Source organism: Harpia harpyja, chromosome 3, assembly GCF_026419915.1.
Source record: "Harpia harpyja isolate bHarHar1 chromosome 3, bHarHar1 primary haplotype, whole genome shotgun sequence".
Lineage (NCBI taxonomy): Eukaryota > Metazoa > Chordata > Aves > Accipitriformes > Accipitridae > Harpia > Harpia harpyja.
In genome coordinates this window covers 80,195,154-80,216,621 of record NC_068942.1, presented here as the reverse complement: position 1 = coordinate 80,216,621, position 21,468 = coordinate 80,195,154, and the positions used below count along the sequence as shown (strand labels likewise).

At 39.8% G+C, this 21,468-nt stretch overlaps 1 protein-coding gene across 11 annotated transcripts in view; it reads right to left on the bottom strand.

The window, feature by feature from the left end:
• NIN (ninein) overlaps nucleotides 1–21,468 on the bottom strand; it is a 65,462-nt gene that overhangs the window by 4,304 nt on the left and 39,690 nt on the right. For 4 of the 11 annotated variants that reach the window (XM_052783651.1, XM_052783652.1, XM_052783650.1 and 1 more), the window contains exons 17-29: nucleotides 18,960–21,035; nucleotides 17,649–17,774; nucleotides 16,948–17,017; nucleotides 15,766–15,981; nucleotides 15,287–15,400; nucleotides 14,079–14,201; nucleotides 13,416–13,529; nucleotides 12,531–12,677; nucleotides 11,226–11,405; nucleotides 10,539–10,688; nucleotides 9,980–10,078; nucleotides 6,117–6,308; nucleotides 696–809 (exon numbers count right to left, since the gene is read on the bottom strand). In XM_052783651.1, coding sequence (XP_052639611.1) covers nucleotides 696–809; nucleotides 6,117–6,308; nucleotides 9,980–10,078; nucleotides 10,539–10,688; nucleotides 11,226–11,405; nucleotides 12,531–12,677; nucleotides 13,416–13,529; nucleotides 14,079–14,201; nucleotides 15,287–15,400; nucleotides 15,766–15,981; nucleotides 16,948–17,017; nucleotides 17,649–17,774; nucleotides 18,960–21,035 — 3,721 coding nt within the window. Of the gene's footprint in view, nucleotides 1–695; nucleotides 810–2,955; nucleotides 3,146–4,218; nucleotides 4,266–6,116; nucleotides 6,309–8,687; nucleotides 8,749–9,979; nucleotides 10,079–10,538; nucleotides 10,689–11,225; nucleotides 11,436–12,530; nucleotides 12,678–13,415; nucleotides 13,530–14,078; nucleotides 14,202–15,286; nucleotides 15,401–15,765; nucleotides 15,982–16,947; nucleotides 17,018–17,648; nucleotides 17,775–18,959; nucleotides 21,036–21,468 lie in introns of those variants that run through there. The other 7 variants (XM_052783654.1, XM_052783655.1, XM_052783656.1 and 4 more) reach the window with 7 other exon arrangements.

Below are 21,468 nucleotides of genomic sequence, written 5' to 3'. Positions count from 1 at the left end.
ACAAGCCCAGTGATCCCACAGAGATACTTCCTACAAGGTTTGGACCACCAGCTCCTCCTATAAAACCGGGGAGAGCAGCCTAGCGCTTGTCTACATGATTTTGGGAACGGCCCTTTGGCAGGAGACCCTGTCAGTATAGCACTTCCTTAATACGAAAGAGGAGACTGTACCTCACTAGAAAACAGATACTGTTATCACGTCACACCTGTCTAAGTGTTCAAAAGCCACCTTTTCCTACACTGTTGAGGACTTCTGAAGAAGGCAGACCACGGCAAGCACAAAAACCCCCAAACCATGTCAAGCAAAGGGTGTGTTGGGGCAGGGGGCATCAAGAAAGCAAGAACTGTACAGTAATCCTGTCTGTACTCTTCAGGAAATTCTTTTTCCTCCTTTTCTAAGCAACTTTTCCAGTTAGGACACTTGGCCAGAATTTGATGTTTGTTTCCTGACTTTAAATGCATCAGCATGCCAAACAAGCATAGCTTTTAGGAAATTAATGAGTGGGGGATTCAGTCCCCAATTTGGAGTTTCAGAAATTTGGGGGCAAATATGCTGTACTTTAGCTCAGAAGCATTAAAATAAAAGGAAAGCACCTTTAACTTTATTCTAAGCAAGAATGGTTTGGCAGCTTTTGCCCACTTAGTTCTTTACAGAAGTAATGGGGACAATTTGAGGAAGAGAGTAAGAATGCTTACTTGTTCTTTCAGCTGATTTACTTTATCTTGGAGAAGCCTCTTCACAAGCCTTAGTTTCTGCTCAACATCCATCATACGTTCTTCCATCATTTTTAGAAGCTGCTCATGACCCCCCTGGAAAGCAACATTTATGTGAGAATCAGTTAACAAAAATGAGTTCACATTCACCAGTTTCCTTTTTTTCAGTTTATGCTTAAGAAAATAGCTGGCACTCCACATTTGAGTCTATTTTAAAGAGTCAGCTGAATTAATAAACCATTAATGGAAGCAAGATGTTATGGCAACACTTAAAGGGCACTCATAGCATTGAACTAGTTTTCCAAGTCTAAGTTACACTTGAGATTACCCGATCTAAGAAAAATTGAGGTAAAATTCTAAATTCTGTCTTGACTGTGATAGTCAGATCTGGATAGTCCCTTGTTCTTAGGTGCTGCCATATTTCTGTTGAATGTAAGAAACAAAATACCAATCAAAATCTTAACAATTTTAGAAAAAAAAAATTAAGATGAAGTCATAAGGGCATGTTAGTTTGACAGTAAAACTCTCCCATGCCAAAGTCCCCTTGCAATTGAGTAATATCCTAAAAGAGCAATTTGGGTTTTTTTACTCTTCTTTTTTTTTTTTAAAGAGTAGTTGTTAACTAAATGTTTCCAAACAGTAACTCTAAAATGGTTTTGCTCTTTTTCTTCAGTGAGGTAACAAACAGTCTAACTAAAAGCAGAGTAGCTGTGTCATGAGAGCGCCCATTACACCAATGGTTTAGTGAAATTTTCCCAAATAAATTAGAAACACGAGGAACTACAAGAAAGTTTGTATTTGGGAACTTTAGACACTGACTACAGGGAAAGGGATTCTTTATTTTAATGCTGGCTTGTTACTCTAATTCTAGGAAGTCATCTGATATGATTAACTTTGAGAAAGCACTAACCTTCTCCCCAAAGCAAAATACCTTCAAAACCAAAGTATGTTCACAAATGTGGGGGAGGATAAATGAAAAACTGAGGGAGGAGGGTTTCAGGTAGTTAGTTGCTCATCTAAACCACTGTAGAAAGATCCTCTTAGGGAATTGACTGAAGTCCACTCAACATTTTATTTGTAACACCAGAAACTCCTTAGTCTATGTATGACTTTATATGACCACTTAGCTTGTGAAAAAAAATTTGAAAAAAGTTACATTAGAGTCATATAGAAAGCAGTTTTACAGTATTGCTGGACTGGATATTTTTCCAGATTAAAAAAGGTACTACTAAGCAGAACGTGCAAGGGACTTTCTAGCCAAGTTATCCTGAGGTATCTTTTGTAATTTGATTGGAATTCAAAAACATGGCTGACTATTACACATCATATTGGTTGCAGGAGCCTTGAGTGAGTAGTTAAGTGGAAACTAAGAATTACAGTGGTCTCAATACCTGTGATCCCCATTTTTTGGCTTAAAGCTGATTTGAGAATGTTCTGTCTAACTTCATATTATTTCATGTTTAATGGGAGAAGCCAGCTCAAGCATTAGCTTTAAGGTCATTAGAAAGACAGGAGAAAAAAAAATATCCTTGAAAGCAAACAGCTGACATGGTTCATGGCTCCTAACGAGAAAAATCATAGGCCTTAAAGAGGTGTTTTTTCTGACCTCTTAAAGTATTAAAAATCTAGTTTAATCTAGTAATTTGAGACAAAAGAAAAACCACCAAGGAATGTTATCCAAGAAACAAGTGTGTTAATAATTTTCCCTTTTCTGGCACTGCCTTTTTACTTTACGGCCACAGCAGTAGAATATGCCCACGTACTATGCGAATTCTTAAATGTGCAGGTACATCTGCTGAAGAGAAGCAGAGTATCTGTACTTAAGTACATCCCCTATTACAAATCTTTCCCAGAAGTCCTGATATGACAATCCTCAGTATCAAAGACAAATATTTTGTCTAAAATTTATTAATTCTTGTTCATAAAGCTGAAACTATTGATACTATTAAGACAAGAGACATTATGTTTAAAAAAAAATTTTATTTTTCATTTACATCAAAAAAAGTCATCTTTCCCTGTTAAAAAGTTTATACATCTTATACAAAAATGCAGTATAAATACCCCAGATTTTCTTCAAATCTCATATAAAATTAGTACCATTTGAGAAAAATAGTCTCTTTCCACACTGAACAACTCCACATTTTAAATAACATAAATAAAAAGTATTTGTAACAAATTAAAAAAGACAGCTTATGAACTTTCACAAAATAGCTTCTAGACAAATAAATAGGAAATAACACTGTGGAGACTTTTTTTTTTTTTGGAAAAAACACAAAATAATTTGATCCTCAAGTTTCTCAGCTTATGCCAGTTCGTGTGTTTGTGTGTGTTTATCATGGTAAGGAATGAGATCATAAGCAGCCAAGCTGTCAGAGGTGCCCGATCCTCCGGTAGGAATCTGCATGCACTGCTCGCTGCTCCGGTAGCAAGGCCTAGAGAAAGAAGGCAAGTGGGATACTTCACCCTGATATCCAGATTTTCTTTTAAATACGTATGTATACTTAGTTAAAGCAAACCACCAATACAAGCAAAGCAAGCAACACAAGACAAACAAAAACACACACAGAAGAAAACATGCAGAGTATCACATATTGTATTTCTCTAAATACTAGTATTAGCACTACACATATGCAATTGAGGAGATATTCAGGATGCATTTTCTAGATGTAAGGACTCTTCAGATGGCTCATCCCTGGTTTTGAGGGATTTAAAAAGATCAGTGGCAGTGATTAACTGCAATTAGCAAAGCAGTTAAGTTTCTTAGAGGAAATTATCTGCCACTATATATTTATGTATAATCTCACAGATTGCCAAATAGCATTTGTGAAAACTGTAGTCCAACTGACCTCCTTTGAAAACTTATTTGCATTTCTATTTTAAACCTAGTTGTAAGTCTTTTCCTGAGACAGGTGAAAAAGCCGTTGGTCAGAGGTGATTTGAATTTTGAAATAAAGAGCTGAAGAAAGGGGAAGTTGAGCAACTCTAAGTACTCTGAACAAAAATATTGGTTAGCAGAGGTTCTAAGAGAACTTAGGAAAAGATGGGGTCATTAACAGGCTCCCAAATCTAGTTATCGAGTAAGGATACAAGAACAAGTGCAGCAATTGCTACTGTCCAGCAGGTAAGAATCACAGCACTAGACACAGCAGGAACACTCATTTGGAATTCAGAAGAGTCCAGACAGGTTAACACAGTAGAAAAGGCTCAGGAGTTTTAATTTAGTGAAATTTGAACATATGACAGTAGCCTTTGGAAGACAATAGCTCAAGACCAACTGTAAAATGAGTAAGAACACAGATCACCATAGCCATGATCAAAAGGCAATGAAAATTGCAAAGCGTGATGAACACAAAATAATTCCAAAAAGGAGTGGGATAACTTTGGATACCTTATTACACAGAAGGACTCGGGATCTAAGAAAGCTGCAAGGGGCAAAGCAGCAGCAGCAAAACTAGGTGATTAAATTTACACAGAAAGCATGGAGATAACCTGACATTGTACTCACTGGTGAAAAGATGATGAAGAGGGATTAGGATGCAAGTTTTCAAGATGCTAAAGGGGACATTAAAATGGACATAAGCTCAACTAAATGTTAACCCTAGAAATCAGGACGATGAAGAAAAAATCAACAGTGAGAATTAAAGCAAGGCATGCTTACAGAAATGTCAAAGTTGAGACAAACTAAAACAAATTTGGCCTTGTTTATAGTTGTAGAATGCATGTGTTCAATGATTATTTTAGAAAGTTATCTAGTAAAGCCCATGAAAAAAGCCGTAGGGGATGTTATAAACCAGAATATCCATTCACTTTAGGGAAAAAAAAAAAAAAAAAAGAAATCAACAGAAAAGAAATTAACATGATTATGTGCATTAGTGCATTGACAGCAAATATTTGCAAAGCCTCTCTGAAAGTATTTTTAAATTCATGAAGCTTTCCAGAATAAAAGCTTTTACAGGAAATGTAGAAGTGATTTATCTGTAGAACTACAAGTTCCAGGATGTGACTAGTTTGCAAATTGTTTCTCAGGCTTTCAAAGGCAAAATTACAAAGTCATCACTCCTAATGCAATACACAGCACATTCATTTGCAGATGCTACTGCTGTAATATGGCTTTTATTGATTTCAAAATTAAACTGCACTCTCTACTTTCCATTGTATGTGACCAAGTACATTAGCCTGTGGTAATGCACTTCTATCAGGACTCAGCTGAAAGGGAAAGAACCTTACAATTGATTTATTTTTACTTATCCTATATTATTTGCTGTTAAGTTCTTTTGGCGGGGGAACTTTTTGATTTTATGCCTTTCTTAAAAAAGAATCCTTACTCCAAGTTTTGGAAACTTTAGAAACTGTTACTGCATATGCTCTCTCTCCATAACACCTTTTTCCAAATACTCTGTTAACACGTTCAGAGGTTTTTGAGCTTCAAAGTCTTGGTCTTATTATTGTTTTTTTTTTAAACTGTAACTGCAAGCTGAGTTTGAAATGTAAAGGGTTTTTTTTCTGCTAACAGATTAATAAAAGCGTTAGCATTTTATCTAAGTTATTTAGAGCTTTATCTTTTCTCATAAGATAAAGTTGTAGTATTATTTTAAGACCTCTGGCCTGAGCCAAAGCTTTAGAGGTTTAGAAATTCGGTTACTTTTTGACGATGAGAGTCATTTGGCAAGCTTAGTCCCCAAACTTAATTTTTATATGGGAGATGCAAACTTTTCTACCTATTGCCTATCATTCAGTTTCAGCGTTGTTTTGGTTTTTTTGGCATGTAAAAGTGACTCTGCCCAATGTGTGCAATGGATGTAGTCTTCCTTGGAATTAAGTTGTTTTTCCTCAGAAATGCCAATGTTGAAGTTTCCACATAACAGTAACAGTGTTCTCCAAACAATGTCTTGTCTTATGGCCAAATAATGAAGGTAGGCTGACCTTATAAAAAGGATTTATTTGTTTGTATTCTGCTCTACTACAGCTGACAGAACTCCATGTGACAGCAACAGCCCAAACTAGTATTTTGTGTGTGATGGGTATGTGCTTGTGCAATATGTAGTGTAGTGTATTTTTTAAAACAATGGTTCCAGACATGGACATTAGGTAAAGAAAACAAAACCAACCCCCCCCCCAAACACTTACAGCACATTGATCAGAAGGAGAAAAGCCAGTTGAATGTGGATGGGAGTGGTTTTTTATTTCACAAAGATTAAGAGGACTTCAGAATTAAGCTATGGCTCAAGCTAAATACGCTAAATAACAAAGGTTTGTTTTGTAGATATCTTTGGTAGAATGAATTTTAATTTTAAGTTTTGAACTGGCATAAACAGAGAACGGATCTCATCAGAATTGAAAAAACAAGAAAACTAACCAGATATCCTTTTAAAGTTGTAACCTGCAGAGTAATGAGAGCTTTACCTGTTGCATGTTTGTTTCAGAGGGTCTACTTTCAAGTTCTTCCTGAAGACGTTGACTCCTCCTCTCTGCTTGTAGTAGCTGGTGTTGGAGCTGCAGGAACTGTTCCTTGGGCACCATAGCACAGCCTTGCTGCTGGAGCTCCCGGGAGTGCGGTGATTGGCTACGCATCACACTGGCGCTTGAGTGGAGCATCTGAAGAGTAAAGTAAATCAGCCATCAGGAGAAAGCAGCACTGCCGTTCATATAAGATACCTTTCGGTGATGCACTAGACACCAGGTTACTCTTGAACAATTTCTTGTACGCAAGAGAAACTAGCCTGAACTCAGTAACAGAAGCTACATAGACAACTTTTTCCAATGCAAAAAGGTGCATCTTTATGTGCAGTTCTGAAGTCTAAAGGAACCTGAGCTTTGATTTGTAATTTCAGGCCTGAATTATAAATTCACTGAATTTCTGATGAAATCCTGTCAAAGTTAAGTTAAAGCTCACCACAGGCCCATTTAACAGTCCTTTTTAATTTAAACCTTGATCTCAGCAGCTCTTCTAAAAATAGTATCTGCTTACAAAGAAAAGCACTAGCATGAAGCAGGCTGAAGAAGTTGTCCATCAGTGCTGCTTATTTCTAGTCTTTAATCTAGGATGGAGAGATAACATTCGCAAAAGCAAAACAGATTTTCGATGTAATGTATGATGACTTAAGTAATTCGATGCCAGCTGCTATATTACATTCAGGATTCAGTATTTAGAATCCCATATATGTGTCCTCATGTTCACTACTAGCTGTAGAAATTGTAAACACATTTTATAATTTTCATTTCGAGACGTGCCACAAGCAGAGTTTGATAGCAAGTCCGGAGCCCTCCTGAGTGTCTGTGCTGCATAAGCAAAAGTATACACAGAGGGGTCCTTGAGATATGTAGTAATCTGAAGTAGTTTAATTCCAAATTTAAGTCTTGCTTTCATTAAAAAAAGGTTACCAAATGCATCAGCAAGTCTATGTAATGTACAGGTAGTACATACCAACAAGCAGCTTGTGCCTAACAGTTGTCCTTTGTGAAGTTACACTACCAGAGGAGTCTTTTAGTTGATAAACCTAGGCGTCTCATGTGGGACAAAAGGATTGCATTCCTAGCAGTCCTTGCTACAGCAAAAAGAGCACCTCAGAACAGACTTGTCCCAAGTGGTTTAGCTTCCCCACATCATTTAAGTGCTGCTCCCAAGCAGTGCTATGACAGTTACTGGGTGAAAGTGGCTAGAAAAGAGGCATTTCTGGCATTGCCTTACTACGGTAGCATTCCAACCACAAGACCCCAAGTTCAATAAACTGGCCCAGCATTAGATGAACTTTTGGACAATATTAAGAGCTAAGATAGTCACATGAAACAATTTAGCATTTTTCTAGACTAAAGTAAAATGCAGGTAAGACTAGATCACAGTTGTAATAGTTTATAATACTAAAAAAAGACCAGAACTGTCCAGTAAAAATGCCCAATGTTTCAGACAAGCTGATCTGCAGCTTGAATTTGCATAAGATGAGTAGTTTCTTCCCATAAAGTTCAGTTGACCACATAATAAAATTCTCACCCTTTATCTCAAAGCCATTACTCTGTTCCCATAGAAAGAGGCATATAGGATCATGTTAGTGATTTTAATTTTCCTTCCACAAGTGGTAGGATTAAGGCCTCAATTCTTAATTGTACTTCAGTTATTGAGTTCATCTACAACATAAACAACTATAAGCATTTTCCATAATGGTGCATGTCTTCTGGCTGTGTTGGCATCTGTACATCTCTGCTGGCCCAGGTAAACAGAAAATAGGTTTATGAGTACTTTAAAATAAAACTATTTGTATTTTTTTAAGCTATCAGAAGGTTCTTTTGTATCAACTTGTCTGTAAAGGAGCTATTCTTTTACTGACAATATAAACAGTGAAAATAATGAGCTTTTGATGGAATTTGTTTAGTGTTTCCTGTAATGTTGTGAAGCACATAAGTATGAAATGAAAGAGCTGAAGAAACAGTCAATTAACGTTAACAGCATCTTAAAAATAAATACCAATTGCATGGCTAATGAAAACAATATAGTCTTGCTGTATTCATCTGTGGAAGAAAGTGGAACTATCATGAACTTGCTAAACTATTAGGGATGACACTGAGTGTGATCACGTATCGGTTAGTATTAAGGAAACATTTGACAGTCTGGTGAAAAAGCATGCAGATATCAGAGGTAAATATGCAAACACCTTCAAGCCTCACAGTCAATGCGTTAGAAGGAAAGGGTTGAGCCACTTTTCATTTTCTTACGATCAGTTTAATTCTTATGCAATTGGTTATTTCTCTCCATTTTCATGGCAATGCCTTAGAAGCATGCAACTTCGTGGTGTACAGAATCAAATTGCACGATATACTAGCCACAAAGAAGTTAGTGCAGCTGTCAAAGTAAAAATTTTACATTAAAATGAATAGTGGCTTCTTTACTTAAAAGATGCATGAAATTAAAAAAAAAAAATCCATAAAAGAAAGAAATGTTTTCTCCATGCTGTGGTAGTACATTGAAAACGATTGCTCTACCTTCGCACACTATTTCAGAAAGAGAACTGCACCCTTCTCTGCTAGTTCCAACCACTGAGTTCTAGACAGGTTAGCCACGAACAAAAGGAGAACAGGCACAAAAGAGAAAGTTAGAAGTCATAAAGTGCTATGTGAATGTTATACACACCTGCTGGGAAAATGTTATCAGGAGTAACAAGAGTCCTGCATGTTTGAAATACAAATTTTAGGAGAAAACGCAGTTCCATGCTTGGTGTTTACACTAAAGGGTTTAACAGCATTTGGAATTTTCCCAGACCTTAATTAAGACTAGATAAATAAAAGCGCAGGGCATATAAACAGTCTTTTCAGTAATTTGTCAAAAGCTCATCTTTTCTAATCAAGTTTTTACAATTTTACAACTAATTACATAGTATATTCAGCATAACATGTTTCCCATTTGCTCTCTTGATGAAAAACATGAAGTCCTTTAATAAACAGTGTTGTAAAAGCCTCATCTAGCAGATGCTTTGGTTTATGGAACAAGTCAAAATTGTGGTGGTTTTGGTTTGGGGTTTTTTTGGTTTTTTTGGGTTTTTTTAATATAATATTATGTTTTAAACTGAAGTTCAGGACCTCAAGTTTAGGCAAGACGGCTGAGAGGCAACTCTGAGGTCTAGCTTGACCTTAAGGGATACACTCACTTAATACAGTTAAGCTTGCCTGTTCCTGTAAGCAAGGACACCTAAGAATTATGCAGTTTTCATAACATCCAGCATGATCCGTCTCCAGCAGTACTGAACAACTATCCACATTTACAGCAGGCTTTGGAAGAATCTCAACTGAAGTTTTCACTCACGCATTTAGATTAACAGCAATTTGTGTAAATAGTTATTCCATCATGATCTAGATACAATAGCAAGGCTTAAATTCAGCAAATTATTCCCATAGTAAATAAGAACAGGTTTCTACGTTAAGAGCAGCATTATGCAAATATTAGTGAGGAAAACTTGAGGTTACATGTTTTCAGAAAGAAGAGGAAAGTGTTAGCCTTGCCTCAAGCACAGTAACAAATTTCTTTGCTATTTGATTTTATATCCAAAGCCTTATGTGAGTTACGATAAACCACAACATGCTTCAGAGAAGCATGTTTGTTACACTAACATCTTGATCATGAAAGATGAGATTAGGCATTAAGGGAGATTAATTCTTCTTGTTTCAATTTTCTCTGTACCTACACATCTAGAAGTTGTTTTTAAATAAATTCATGGATTCAGTGAGATAGTGATAAAGCCCCACACTATTCAGTACAGTCAACACTGATTGACAAGTACCTCCATTAACTGATCATCCAGTTTGACTTGCTTTTTTCTTAGCCCTTCATTTTCTGAGCTGGTTTCCAGTTCACGTTCAAGAGAATTCATCTGACTGATCTATTAAAGACAAGAAGTTTCCTTAGAAAGATTAAAAGACATAAGTATTTGGACAAGCGTAAGGCTTTGCTGAAAGCGATGTCTAAGACACAAGTTTCAAAGATGTCTGACACAAGTTTCAAAGAATAGGCAGGGTAACTGATTTTTAATTTAAGAGTGGTAATGCTAGCATACAAGCGCTGTGTATGGCAGAGCACTCGAGCAGGCTGCGTTTTGTTTACGGTTCCCATTTCTACCACTGAACTGTTCGTACAGACTAGAAGTCCTGCAGCACATCGGCACAGACTTCCACCCTGCACGCTCTGCCGAAGCACAGAAGACAGTCAGTTCCTTCAGACAGGGATTCGTAAGAGAAAGAACGCAAAGCCCAGAGTAAAAGAAGAAAATTACAGCTTACCACATTAGCTCTTAGAGGGGGAAAGTACTGCACTGAGTCACGTATTTACCATCTAAAACTAACCTTCCTGTTTGCAGATGACAACTCCTTCTGAAGCTGTTCACACTCTCTCTTCAGGCTTAATTTCTCTTGCTCTATGGCTTTGACGATACCTGACTGGCTTTGATGCTTTTGGTGCTTTAGGGAAAGGATAGTAGATTCCAGCTGTCGGATCTAGAGAGACCAGAGATGAACAAGTGAGGAAAGATGTTCTGGACCATTCAAAAAAATCAAATTACATCTACTTCATCTAAAACACTGAGTTACCAATTGATTTCAGACTCATAGCAGATTCTGGTGTATTTTTGAAATTTTAGCTTCGAGCGAAAGGTCTTTCCCTTCCTCTTCCCCACAATCTGCCTAATAACTGTGAGCCAAGAAACTGGACATGAAAAATGCTCAGAATATTATGAAGTTTTTACGAAAGAAAAAAATTGAAGGGCGTTAACTGAAAGTCGGACCAGAATCTTAGACAAGAGTTATCAGGATTTTCTTTTAAAAAGAGCTGTTTGAAACATCATAAGACTGTCTGCACACTTAGTGCAGATATAAAGGAAAACCGTTCCATTTTGCATTCTTTCTGCAAATGTTTCTATTCAAAACTAACGAGCAACATTCCTCTCCTGTATTACCTACTGCAAAAGAAGAACCATTACGTTTTGCCTAGCAGGCAGGGACCGCTTCTGTGATGTGTCAGCTTGCTCAGGTTACCTTCTCCCTGGAGTGAGCCAGGTCTGTCTTAGTGCTCTGGACTTCTCTCTGCAGCCTCTCATTCTCCTGCCTGAGCAGCTGCTGCTCCTGTTGCGTCAGCTGGTCCAGTTCATCCCAGTGTAGCTGCCTGTGTTGGTCCTGCAGCCCTGAGGAAGGCACAGCCCGTTCTAGAACCCGATTCTTAAGACAGACAGAATTGCAGGGTTAGGCCTTAAACAAAGAAGCAGACATTTTCTCTATTCAGGTGGGTTTTAAGTAGGCTTTCAGTAACTGCAGACTCTAAAGTCGCAAGATTCCCATCTTCCTCCCAGCCTACACACTGTTTTCCACTAAGAAACCCAACGTGCTAATCACAGTGCAAACCCAAAGTGCTTCCCTTTGCTAAAATCATAGATAATAGCTGCGCGCCAGAATGGTTGATATGAGCGCACAGAGTTCAACAACACAAAAAAGCAATTTGTGCTCCATTTCATAGCCTCATCAAGCAAATAATAGAACTCAGTATTATATATTATTCAGTAATAGCTGTAATTTCGTTCCTGTTGTACGATTCTGAAACAGCCTCTTTTCCACATGGACCTTAAATATTCCTTAATTACATGGCAAACAAGCCAAATTACTAACTGAATTCATAATACCAATCCCAAGACTGCTGTCTACAACCTCCTTCAGTTACAGTTCCTCATCAGTTAAGAGAGGCTGATATAATACTGTGCCTTTCAAAACCAAGTTGGACTGAAAATTAGATCCCCCTGTCAATTATGAGTTTGACTGTTAATGCGTTTATAGATTTGATGGGTGTAAATTCATACATTCTCCACAGATTTTTTTATTCCCCCCCAACAAAAGATTTCTTTCAGGGAAGAATGGAGACTCAGGAGATAGACTGACCATTGCCTGTCCTCACGTTCAAAAATTAAAATAAGTTTTTGAAAAGTAAGTTTACAATCTGCACATTCTATACAATCCAACAAGACTAATTATAGTTAACTATTTTAAAATGGAAAACCACTAAATACAGAAAACATCGTTAAAATAGGGCTTTTTTTGTACCCACCTCCTTTCAGCTTGCTTTTTTTTTTTAATTATTAGCTTCATACCACTTGTTAAAAAAAAATAATATCAATAGTTGCATAACTCAGTCTACTTGCTCAAGCCTGCAGCACCATTTGTGTCTTTTTAATGGACAAGCCAACCTAAAGAAATAAGTTGGCTACAGCAGCAGGCTACGGAAGAGCAGCGGCTAGTGTCCGTAAACCCTGGCACGCAAAGCTGACCGACTTTGAGGCACGTGAAGTCCATTACCTTTTCATTGGCATTCTGCAGTTGCTTGTGCAAAGACATCACTTCTTGTTTAAGAGTTTCCTTCTCCTGCTGCGTCACCCGTAAGTCTGACTTTAGTCGGGACATTTGAAGGTTGGTGTTTTGCAGCGTTTCATCGAGACTCTGAACCTGTAACGAGCAGGAACAGAGCTTGGCATTTGCTGGACCGAGATTTCTTGTAAGCTTGGTCTGCTAGGATGTGTACGCACCACATCTCACACATATTTTAGGATCTCTGATGGAAGGAGTGAAGAAGTTATAATGCTGACGTTAAAAATGCTAAAGCCTCCTTTAAAAACGCTAAAAGATTTTCTGACTTTCTGTTCCAAATTAGTACCATCCGCTTTGAATACAGCCACAACACTGCATTCAACAGAGACACATCTTCCAGCCCTCAATACATATTGCAGTATGCTGGGAAGAGAAGATTTCTCTTGAATTATTTATTTTTCCTGGCAGCCCGTGGCCAACAAGAAACCCCAAGTGTAATCAGCCAAGCAGATAGCCATTAGTTCCCCTCCCCTGCCTGGCGAGAGGCGAGCCACCGCCAGGACAGCGGAGAGCAACAGCAGAGTCTCTCTGCAATATTTTAGGAATAACTGGGCAGAATGAATTGGCAAAAGGAACTCGGCTGTAGATGCAAAACAACATAGATTATTCGCAGGGAAGAAAGTACCTCATTGCATTTAACAAGTTTCCTCTTGTTCTTTAAGAAGGTCACTTTGAAAGCCCATCAAAGCGGCCATTCTTAGCTGCATGACAGCTTTGCACACATGAGAAGAGGGCTGGTTTTTTTATGAAAAAAGCACTACAAGAGACTAAAAAAATGCTTTTGATCCAGGGCTATAACAAACCCCACCATTATACCTTCTCTTGCGAGACCGTGAGCTGTGTTTTCAGTGTCTGACTCTGCTGTTCCCAGGACTTCTGTTCCTGCTTCAAGCTGCCAATTGCATTCTCTAAGCAGCTTACTTTAGCTACCTGAAATAAGATTACATTGGTAAGCCTGACTCGTTCAGGATTTTCTTTAACTCTATTTGACTTTAAGAGTTAAGCTAGAGGGAGTTACAGCTACGCAAAGAAAATGCAGGAGAGCAAAAAACCCCTCAGCTCCCTGCCCCAATCTCCACACAACGGGATCATTATTTATAGCATGCATACTAGTTACTCTGCTCAAGTTCAGAGTTACAGTACATTAGAGTTGCAATAAAAGTGCAAGAACACTGTCTTCCTTGTCCTGCTGCTATATTTATATCCAGGCCTCTGTTCCTTGCAATGTTTGGAATTTTCTGCATAATCAAATTACAGTAAAGCTGTGCTCCAGAATTTAAGCTTTCTCTTTAAGACCAGCTAGGAAAAAATGCAGTGGCAATTAAGCCTTTATCTGGCTTGAAGGTAGGAAAAAAAAAAAACCCAAACAAACAACAAACCAATGTAGTTTTACAGTTAAGGGTGATACAGATAATATAAGAATTTTAACAGCCCGTTACAGCAGGTAGGTAGTGATGTGGATTTGCTGCTCTTTCTTACCTTATCAATACATCTGTTTAATTCCTCACTCAGGGCTTCTTTTTCTTTCTGCAGCTTTTCATTTTTAGTAACTAAGCTCGAAACTTCATTTTGAAGGTCAGAGAGATCAGGACATCTGGGCAGCTGTGGAAAAAAACCCCTCACAGTTGCATTTCTGTGCCGTTTCAGATTTTTGCATGCAAGTGTTACACAAAGCTTTCTCTTCTGCTCCCGGCCGAGCATCCCGCTCCGGATAGAGCGGAAGAGAGGAGCGTACTCCAGTTTGGTACGAATGACCACACGAGTATCGTTCCTATGACACAAGGCATCCATCCTGCCACAGCAGTGCTAAGGATTCCTAATGGCCCTGTGATCCCTCGGATTTGCTTTAGGGCTGGGCTTTCTCTGCCTCTTCTGTGAAAGGGGAAAAATTACTGTACTGCCGACTTCTGATCCTTTTCCCCTTTGACACAGTACTTTAGCTTAACACTCTGCCTTCTCCTGTGCTGTTCTGTCTTTGCTCAATCTTCTGTCTTTAATTACACTCAAGTCACAATCCACTCTTTACTGAATAAGCCTCATCTGCTTTTGCTTTTTAAGACCATTATCTATCCTAAGCATTGGGTGCATCAAATGAGTGCTTTACGCTGTAAAGAAAATTACTGTGGAACCCTAATCAGGAGAGCTAAACTAATTTGTAGCCTTCATTATCCATGTTTATTAGCATATATTTACAGCCAATTGAACCACGCTTATACAGGCAATAACCAAGCCCTCCAGGCAATTATCCTCAGAAGTTGTGAGACGTCTCCAGATGGGTTTAGCAACAGGAATCCTCCAAGAGGACATGCTGGAAGAGACCAGTCCTTAAATGGAGCTACATGGGTATTACCAGTTACACAGGAAAACGTTCCCCTGTCTATCCCGTCTGCACAAACTAGAAAAGCCCTGTCTGTTCCTGGTTTAGAGCTTTAAATCTTTGTCTTCACTGTCAAAGCCTGTCTTTGTAGATCCACTACTCTGGAAGACCTTTTGGCAAAAGCTAAGTTAAACCAACCTTATTTGAACAATTGTGCATTGTGCCCAGAGACTGTTTCAGGAGGATTTACATTCCCCTACTGTTGTGACCTTTCTTTAAAGAAATTAACTACTTCCAACTCGGGCAAGAGAGCAGGGCACACTAAGAGACAGCCAGCATTATCTGATGGCACTCAAACAGGACACCATACCGGTTTTGTCTTCTCGAGTTCCTGCTTGAGGATGTGGTTCTCCTGCTCCAATATATGAGCTTGAACCTTCATTTTTGACAGCTCCATCTCCAAGGAAGACACCATATTTGATGACTGCAAAAAATAAAAAGACTCAGATTTCAACTTAGGAGACACGCAAAGTAACAAAGATTAACCAGAGGATGCTGCAGCCAGTGACATGGGTTACAGCTGGGATGGCACTGGACTGAACAGAACAGGCATGCTGGAAAATGCAGGTAAATATTTAGCATCGCTAAGCTCCATGTTCAAGACAAACCTGCACAGTTCTACCTCCCTGCTTTTGGTTGCTGCCATGCTTACCTTTCACCCCACTGCCGCGTGCATGTACGTTTGCAGCTAGTACTTAGGGAATTTCAGCTTTGAAAGACCACCACAGCACCTCTCCATTCCTAAAAGTTCAATTGTTTCATACCATTAGAGACAGCATAATCCCGTACCTTTACTTTGGAGTTTTCCAGTTCCTCTTTCAGTACCAGTCTCTCCTTTTCCCATTCTTCCAGAGTACATTTTCCCACTTCCCTTTCCTTTTGCTTGAGCACCTTTGCCAGCTGTTGATTAAGATCCTGCACATCTGCTTGATTTTTGGAGTTCCTCTGGCTAAGTTCTGTATTTTCAGAGTCCAGCTGCTGGTTCCTGGTCTTCAGATCTGCTACCTGAATCAGGACAGCAGTGTCAGTCATGACTGCTTTTACACTGGGGATGAGATTTTTTTAAAACATTTCCTTTCTATTGAGATGATTAAAAAACCTGACAAGTGTCACTTCAATTCAATGGTGACTCTGAGCAGCGGGGCATAGCTGTTAACTGTACTCTGTGTCACAGTCATGACCCCAGTAGCACTGCTTGCTTTATTTCCCTATAGCTGTTTAACTTGCTCCATGCCCTAATTTTAGGGTAGAACCATATTTAGGAGTAGGAATCCTCCTGATGGCCTGTTGCAGGCACAGTCAGCCTCACAAACTGTTAATTTCTCATAATTGGCCTCAATTATAGCACTTATGCTATCAGTCATCTGGCACGCCACTCTGTTCCTCCTTCCCTTTGCCATGCTGATGTATATTTTGAGGGTTTATGCTGGTGAGCTAGTAGATTACTCTGAGCAAGTAGAATTTTAGTAAGCAATACTAAGAGGGACATGAATGTAAGAGCTACTTAAACCTACTTTGCCTAGCATAACAAACCACCCTTAAAATAAAAGTAGCAGTCTCATGGATACAAGCAAAGGGTCACGGCTGGCAGCATTCCTAGACCCCGCTAGCTGGGAAATAACTAGAGGCTGAGTCACATAACCTCTATTTCCCATGGGCTGCTGCAGAGCATTACCCACAAAGACTACAAAAGAAAGATTTTTAACTTTATGTTTTTATTAAATACACTGTCCAAGTTGACTATGGAAAGTGCTCTCAAGTCTGTAAGCTAGATAGTTACCGTAGCGTTGCAGTTGTCTTCTGATCAGGTCAAACAAGCCTCATATCAGTCCCAAACAGTTAATGAGAACAGTTATCAAAAAGTTTAAATGTATATAATGGTAATTTTCTACTGCCTTTGTGACCATCTAAGGAACAGCTTTTACACAGTGATGATTTCTACAGAGAAGGTTATGGGCTCAGTCCATATACCTGCTTTTTCAGGTTGTCAACCATCTTCTGTACAGCCACTTTCTCCTTTCTCACAGCCTCTATCTTTTGCCTAAGGAAAAATGAAAGCTCATTAACATTAGGGTCACTTCTTAATATACACGCCTACAAGAATGGGCTGGTTTTTGAATGGTAATTCTGGATATTTATTTATTGCTTAGCATCACTGTTTTGCATAGGCTTGGCAAGCGCTCAGTTCCGCAAAGTACCCCATATGTAGTTCTTTCCCAGAAGGGAAGAATCCTCCCGGGATCACGGATAGTTATCTACTTGCAAAAGACCAAATCACTGAAACACTCTGCCACACTGTACATCTTCCTGCCTTTTCTAAGGTTACACCAGCCCAACAAGCTCTGCCTTTGCTGAAGCAAGAAGAATTGCATCAGGTCAGCTCATCAGTAGGTCCTGTGTTTGTATGTGTTACTGGGTCATCTGAACTCCTACACTTAAGCCCCTGCTTTGGCTCTAGGAATGGGCAGGACAAGCTGGGGCAGGTGGAAAGGATGAGGAATAGACCGTCAGGCAGCTGGATTTCCAACGGCACCATGAAATAAGCCCGTTTCAAATTTTGCAGAATATCTAACAGATGAAGGAGCTTCGAGAGAAGGGATGTAAGCATCGTGTCTGCACCGCAGCAAGAGCCTGAAGGCATACACGTGGTACATGCCCCGTTGAATTCTTACCACATTTCTTCTCGGGATCCATTTAGCTCCCTCAGTTTCAGGCTGGAAGCACTACCTTCCTCATTTAATAAAGTCACTTCATTTTTCAGAATAGCATTTTCTTCTCTGAGCTTCTCGGCTTCACATCTGTGGCAGAGAGATGAGACAAGTGAAAACTGTTTCTGTGTACCATCTAGGCCCACAGGGAGAAAAATTCCTAAAGGCCTAAGCTACCTGTAATATTTCAAGACAAAGCTACAATTGACTCATTTTCCGTATGAACGGTATATGGATTTTACATTTCATTTAGAGTGCTTCCCAGATCACTGAAAAAGGGGCTTTTGTGCATGTTTCTGTACAGCTAGTTAATTAAAATTTAAGATACCTAGTAAAAGTTTCACACTAATATTGTACTATACCTTTCAGTCCTTAAGTTACAAATAACATAACTTTAAACAGCTTAACACCACAAAAGGCAGACTGCGAGGAGAGCAAGCTGTTTCTAGAGCCCAGTATGCTGGGAACAGCAGCGCTGGAAAGTGCCTTTTCTGTCCTGAGGCGACCGTAAAGAAAGAACTTAGCCATGGTGTAATACCTGAAAGAACAATTTCCTGCAGGAAGCTGGTGCTGAACAATAATTAAGCCACTTGGACCCACTTTATGGCCTCCAAAAAAATCCTTGCTGAAATACAGCAGTTAAAAACAAGTAGGTAAAACCTATTATATTCTCCGTGTTATAATAGTATTTACCATATCACACACCTGATGGATTCCTAACACTAAGTGCTCCTGCTGAGAAAAATGTTACCATAATTCTCTAGTATTAACTTAAATATTGAGAAAAATGGAAGCACTCTTAACGTTCCAAGTAACATTCAGTACTAGAAAGGAGTAAACAGAGTGAAGAAGGATATTAGTAAAAGCTAAGAGCATTCTGGAAGTGTTACCATAGTATTTCGGACATTAAAATACAGGGGTTTCTGATGTACCATTAACTACACACTGTGAAGGTGACTACATCCACAGACAGAACAGCTGGCAGGTTGCTCCTGTTTTACCATTCATGTTAGGTCACGGTCAGAGAAGAGTAAGTCACACACATTTATTTCAACCGTCGTTATCCACGATTAAACAGCCTGCTTGCTAGTAGTTAGAGTCCAAGGCACTGTTCTCTAATCAAAGTTAAACTACAGTGGTTAATGCAGCAACCATACAGCAGGCAGGCAGGCGGCTATGAAGCGATGAGCGGGACGCTAGGTTAGTTTCTAAGCGGCACGTTTGATTACTGTGGGGCCGGCACGTTTCCCACAAAGTTTTGCAAGCGTACGTTACCTCAGAAGATCAACTTTTTGCTGCAGCTCAGCGCACGTGCTTTGTAAGCCGTGCATCACTGTATTCCTCTCCTCTCTCTCTTCGTGGAAATGCATGTCATTTGGGTTAACCAGAGCAGCAGCTTTCTCCTTCGGCTTTCTGTTGGGCTCTTGCAGCTCCCTCTTTTCTGCCGACACTTCTTTCACCGTGCCGTCACTTTGGGCACGCTTGCCTTGCTGACCTGCAAATGCGGCAGCACGTTCTTCCAGCTTCCCAAGGTGGCATCGCAGTCTTAACTTGTCACGGTGTGCCTCTGCGTTGCCTTGTGCATCTTGTTCTTGGACATCTTCCCATTCTTTGGCTTTTTGGAGGAGCTGTGTGTTTTCCTCTCTGAGCTTAATACTTGCCGGTTTACTTTCTTCTAGTTTGCAATGAAGGCTTCTCAGCTTCTGCAGGTTGTCTTCTAGCACTTGATTTTTTTCAACTAACTTGATCATTTCACATTTCAGATCCTCGTTTTCTACCTGAATTTCTTCTTGTAGTGACAGAAGTTCAGCCTGTGCCATTGATCTGTCTTCTAACTCTTTGACCCTTTTCCAGAGCTGAGCTATTACACTTTTCAGGTCACCATTTGTTGACCCAGGAGCATGATCAAGCTGGAGAGAGGCTTCACGCAGTTCTTCAGCCTTCTCAAGCTCCACCCGCAGCTTCAAAGCATCGGAAACAAACCCTTTATTTTGGGGAGTTATTCTGTGATTTGGCAGCCGAACCTTCTGCTGTTTAACATCGTCGTGTAGCATTTTTGGTCTGGGAACTCTCTCAAGAGTTTTCTCGAGATCTCTCTTTTTTTGCAGCAGAGGCACCCGAGAAAGCAGCTCTTGATTCTTGTCACAATCCTGATTGCCATCAGCTTCCAGTGCTGCTTTACTTCCTTGCGTCCAACACACCTGCACATCGAGTGCATGGCCACCTGCTCCGGCTTTCACACGTGCTTTCTCCAAATCTGAATCAATCTCAGTCATTTCTTCCAGGTCTGTACTATCAGCCTCCAAAAGCGGAGGGACATTTGAATCCGATCCCTTGTCTGCATCTTTACCCTCCCAGGGCAACCCTTCAAAAATGGGATCTATTTCATCTGGCAGCTGAGACCGTTCCGAGCCGGAGTCGGAGCAGCCGGGGCTGGGAGGTCGTGTGGGATCCCGCTCCGCAGCCTGCAACCTGTGCTGCAGCCTGACGATCTCAGCGGCCATTCTGACATTTTCCTTCACGGCTTGCTCGTGCACTTTCTGCAGATTTAAGAGGACAGCCGCATCATCTCCCAGAGGCGCCATCCCAGAGAAAGAAGCAATTTTGCTCTTTGCTTTGGCGTACTCATTTTCCAGGACCCTATAATGATTTTGTAGTGCGGAAAAACTATGGGTCTCCCACTGCAATTTCTGTATTTTCCCTTGAAGGTCTGAGATTTCCAAACTCATCTCAGCCTTTTCCGTTTCTGCTCTTACACAAATGTCTTTGTTTAAACTCTCCAAAGCAAGAAGTTTGGAATTGAGGTCTTCTTTCTCTTGCTTATATTCACTGTCAAGTCTCTCCAGCTTTTGCCTAACCAGCTCCCCATTTTCCTCCACCACGGATATATGCTCGTCTTTGTTCTTGAGCTCTTTTTCGTGGTCATTTTGGAGTTGTGTTATTTTATCGTTCAGCTTTTTCTCTTGCTTTTCCGCAGCATTCCTCAGGTCTCGCAGCTCCTTCTGAAGCTGCTCTCTCTCGCACACAAGCTTGTTCACTTCTTCCTTGAAGTTTTTCTCCAGGAGATCTTTCTCCTGGGTCAGGGCAGAAGAAACGGCCTTTTCATTTGCCAGACTTTCCTTCAGTTGCTCGTGAGCTTCAGCAACCTCCTGAGCAATTTCATCCTTTTCAAACTCCCACTGAGATTTCTCCTCTCTTTGCTGTTCAGCAAGTTCATGCAACTCTCGCTGGTAACGTCCTTCCAGATTTTGGATCTTTTCTTCATATTTATTCACAAGTGTTTGTGTGTCGACAGAAAACTGAGTTTCTGCATGAGATGCTCTTCTGTTATAGTCACTTTCCATTTTTTTCCTAAACATGGTTAACATAATATATTACTAAACTCTGGGCTAACTCAAAGAGATTCAAATGGCTTTTTAGGCTGAATAAAAAAAGCTGAAAAATTACTTTTTCACCGAGTTTTAGATGAAGTGCTATTTGACAGGTGTTTCCGAGAGCCAAAGTTAAATTTGAGGCAATTTGTTGAAACTTCAAAAATAAAAATCTAATTGCCCTGGAAAAGCATAACTCATGAAAAGTCCTCAGAAAAGGTTTCCTGTACAGTGTATGCCCTTCTATACTTTTGATCAGATTTGTGGGGGCAGATGTTCTTACCCCCATCTCTCCCTGTCACCCCAGGACAGTTTCAGTTTCTTTTGACACTCAATCTTGGCTAAATGCATTTACCAGCCAGTAACTTCTTCAGAAAAGAACAACTCTGAAAAGCCAAATGCTTTAAAAGGAC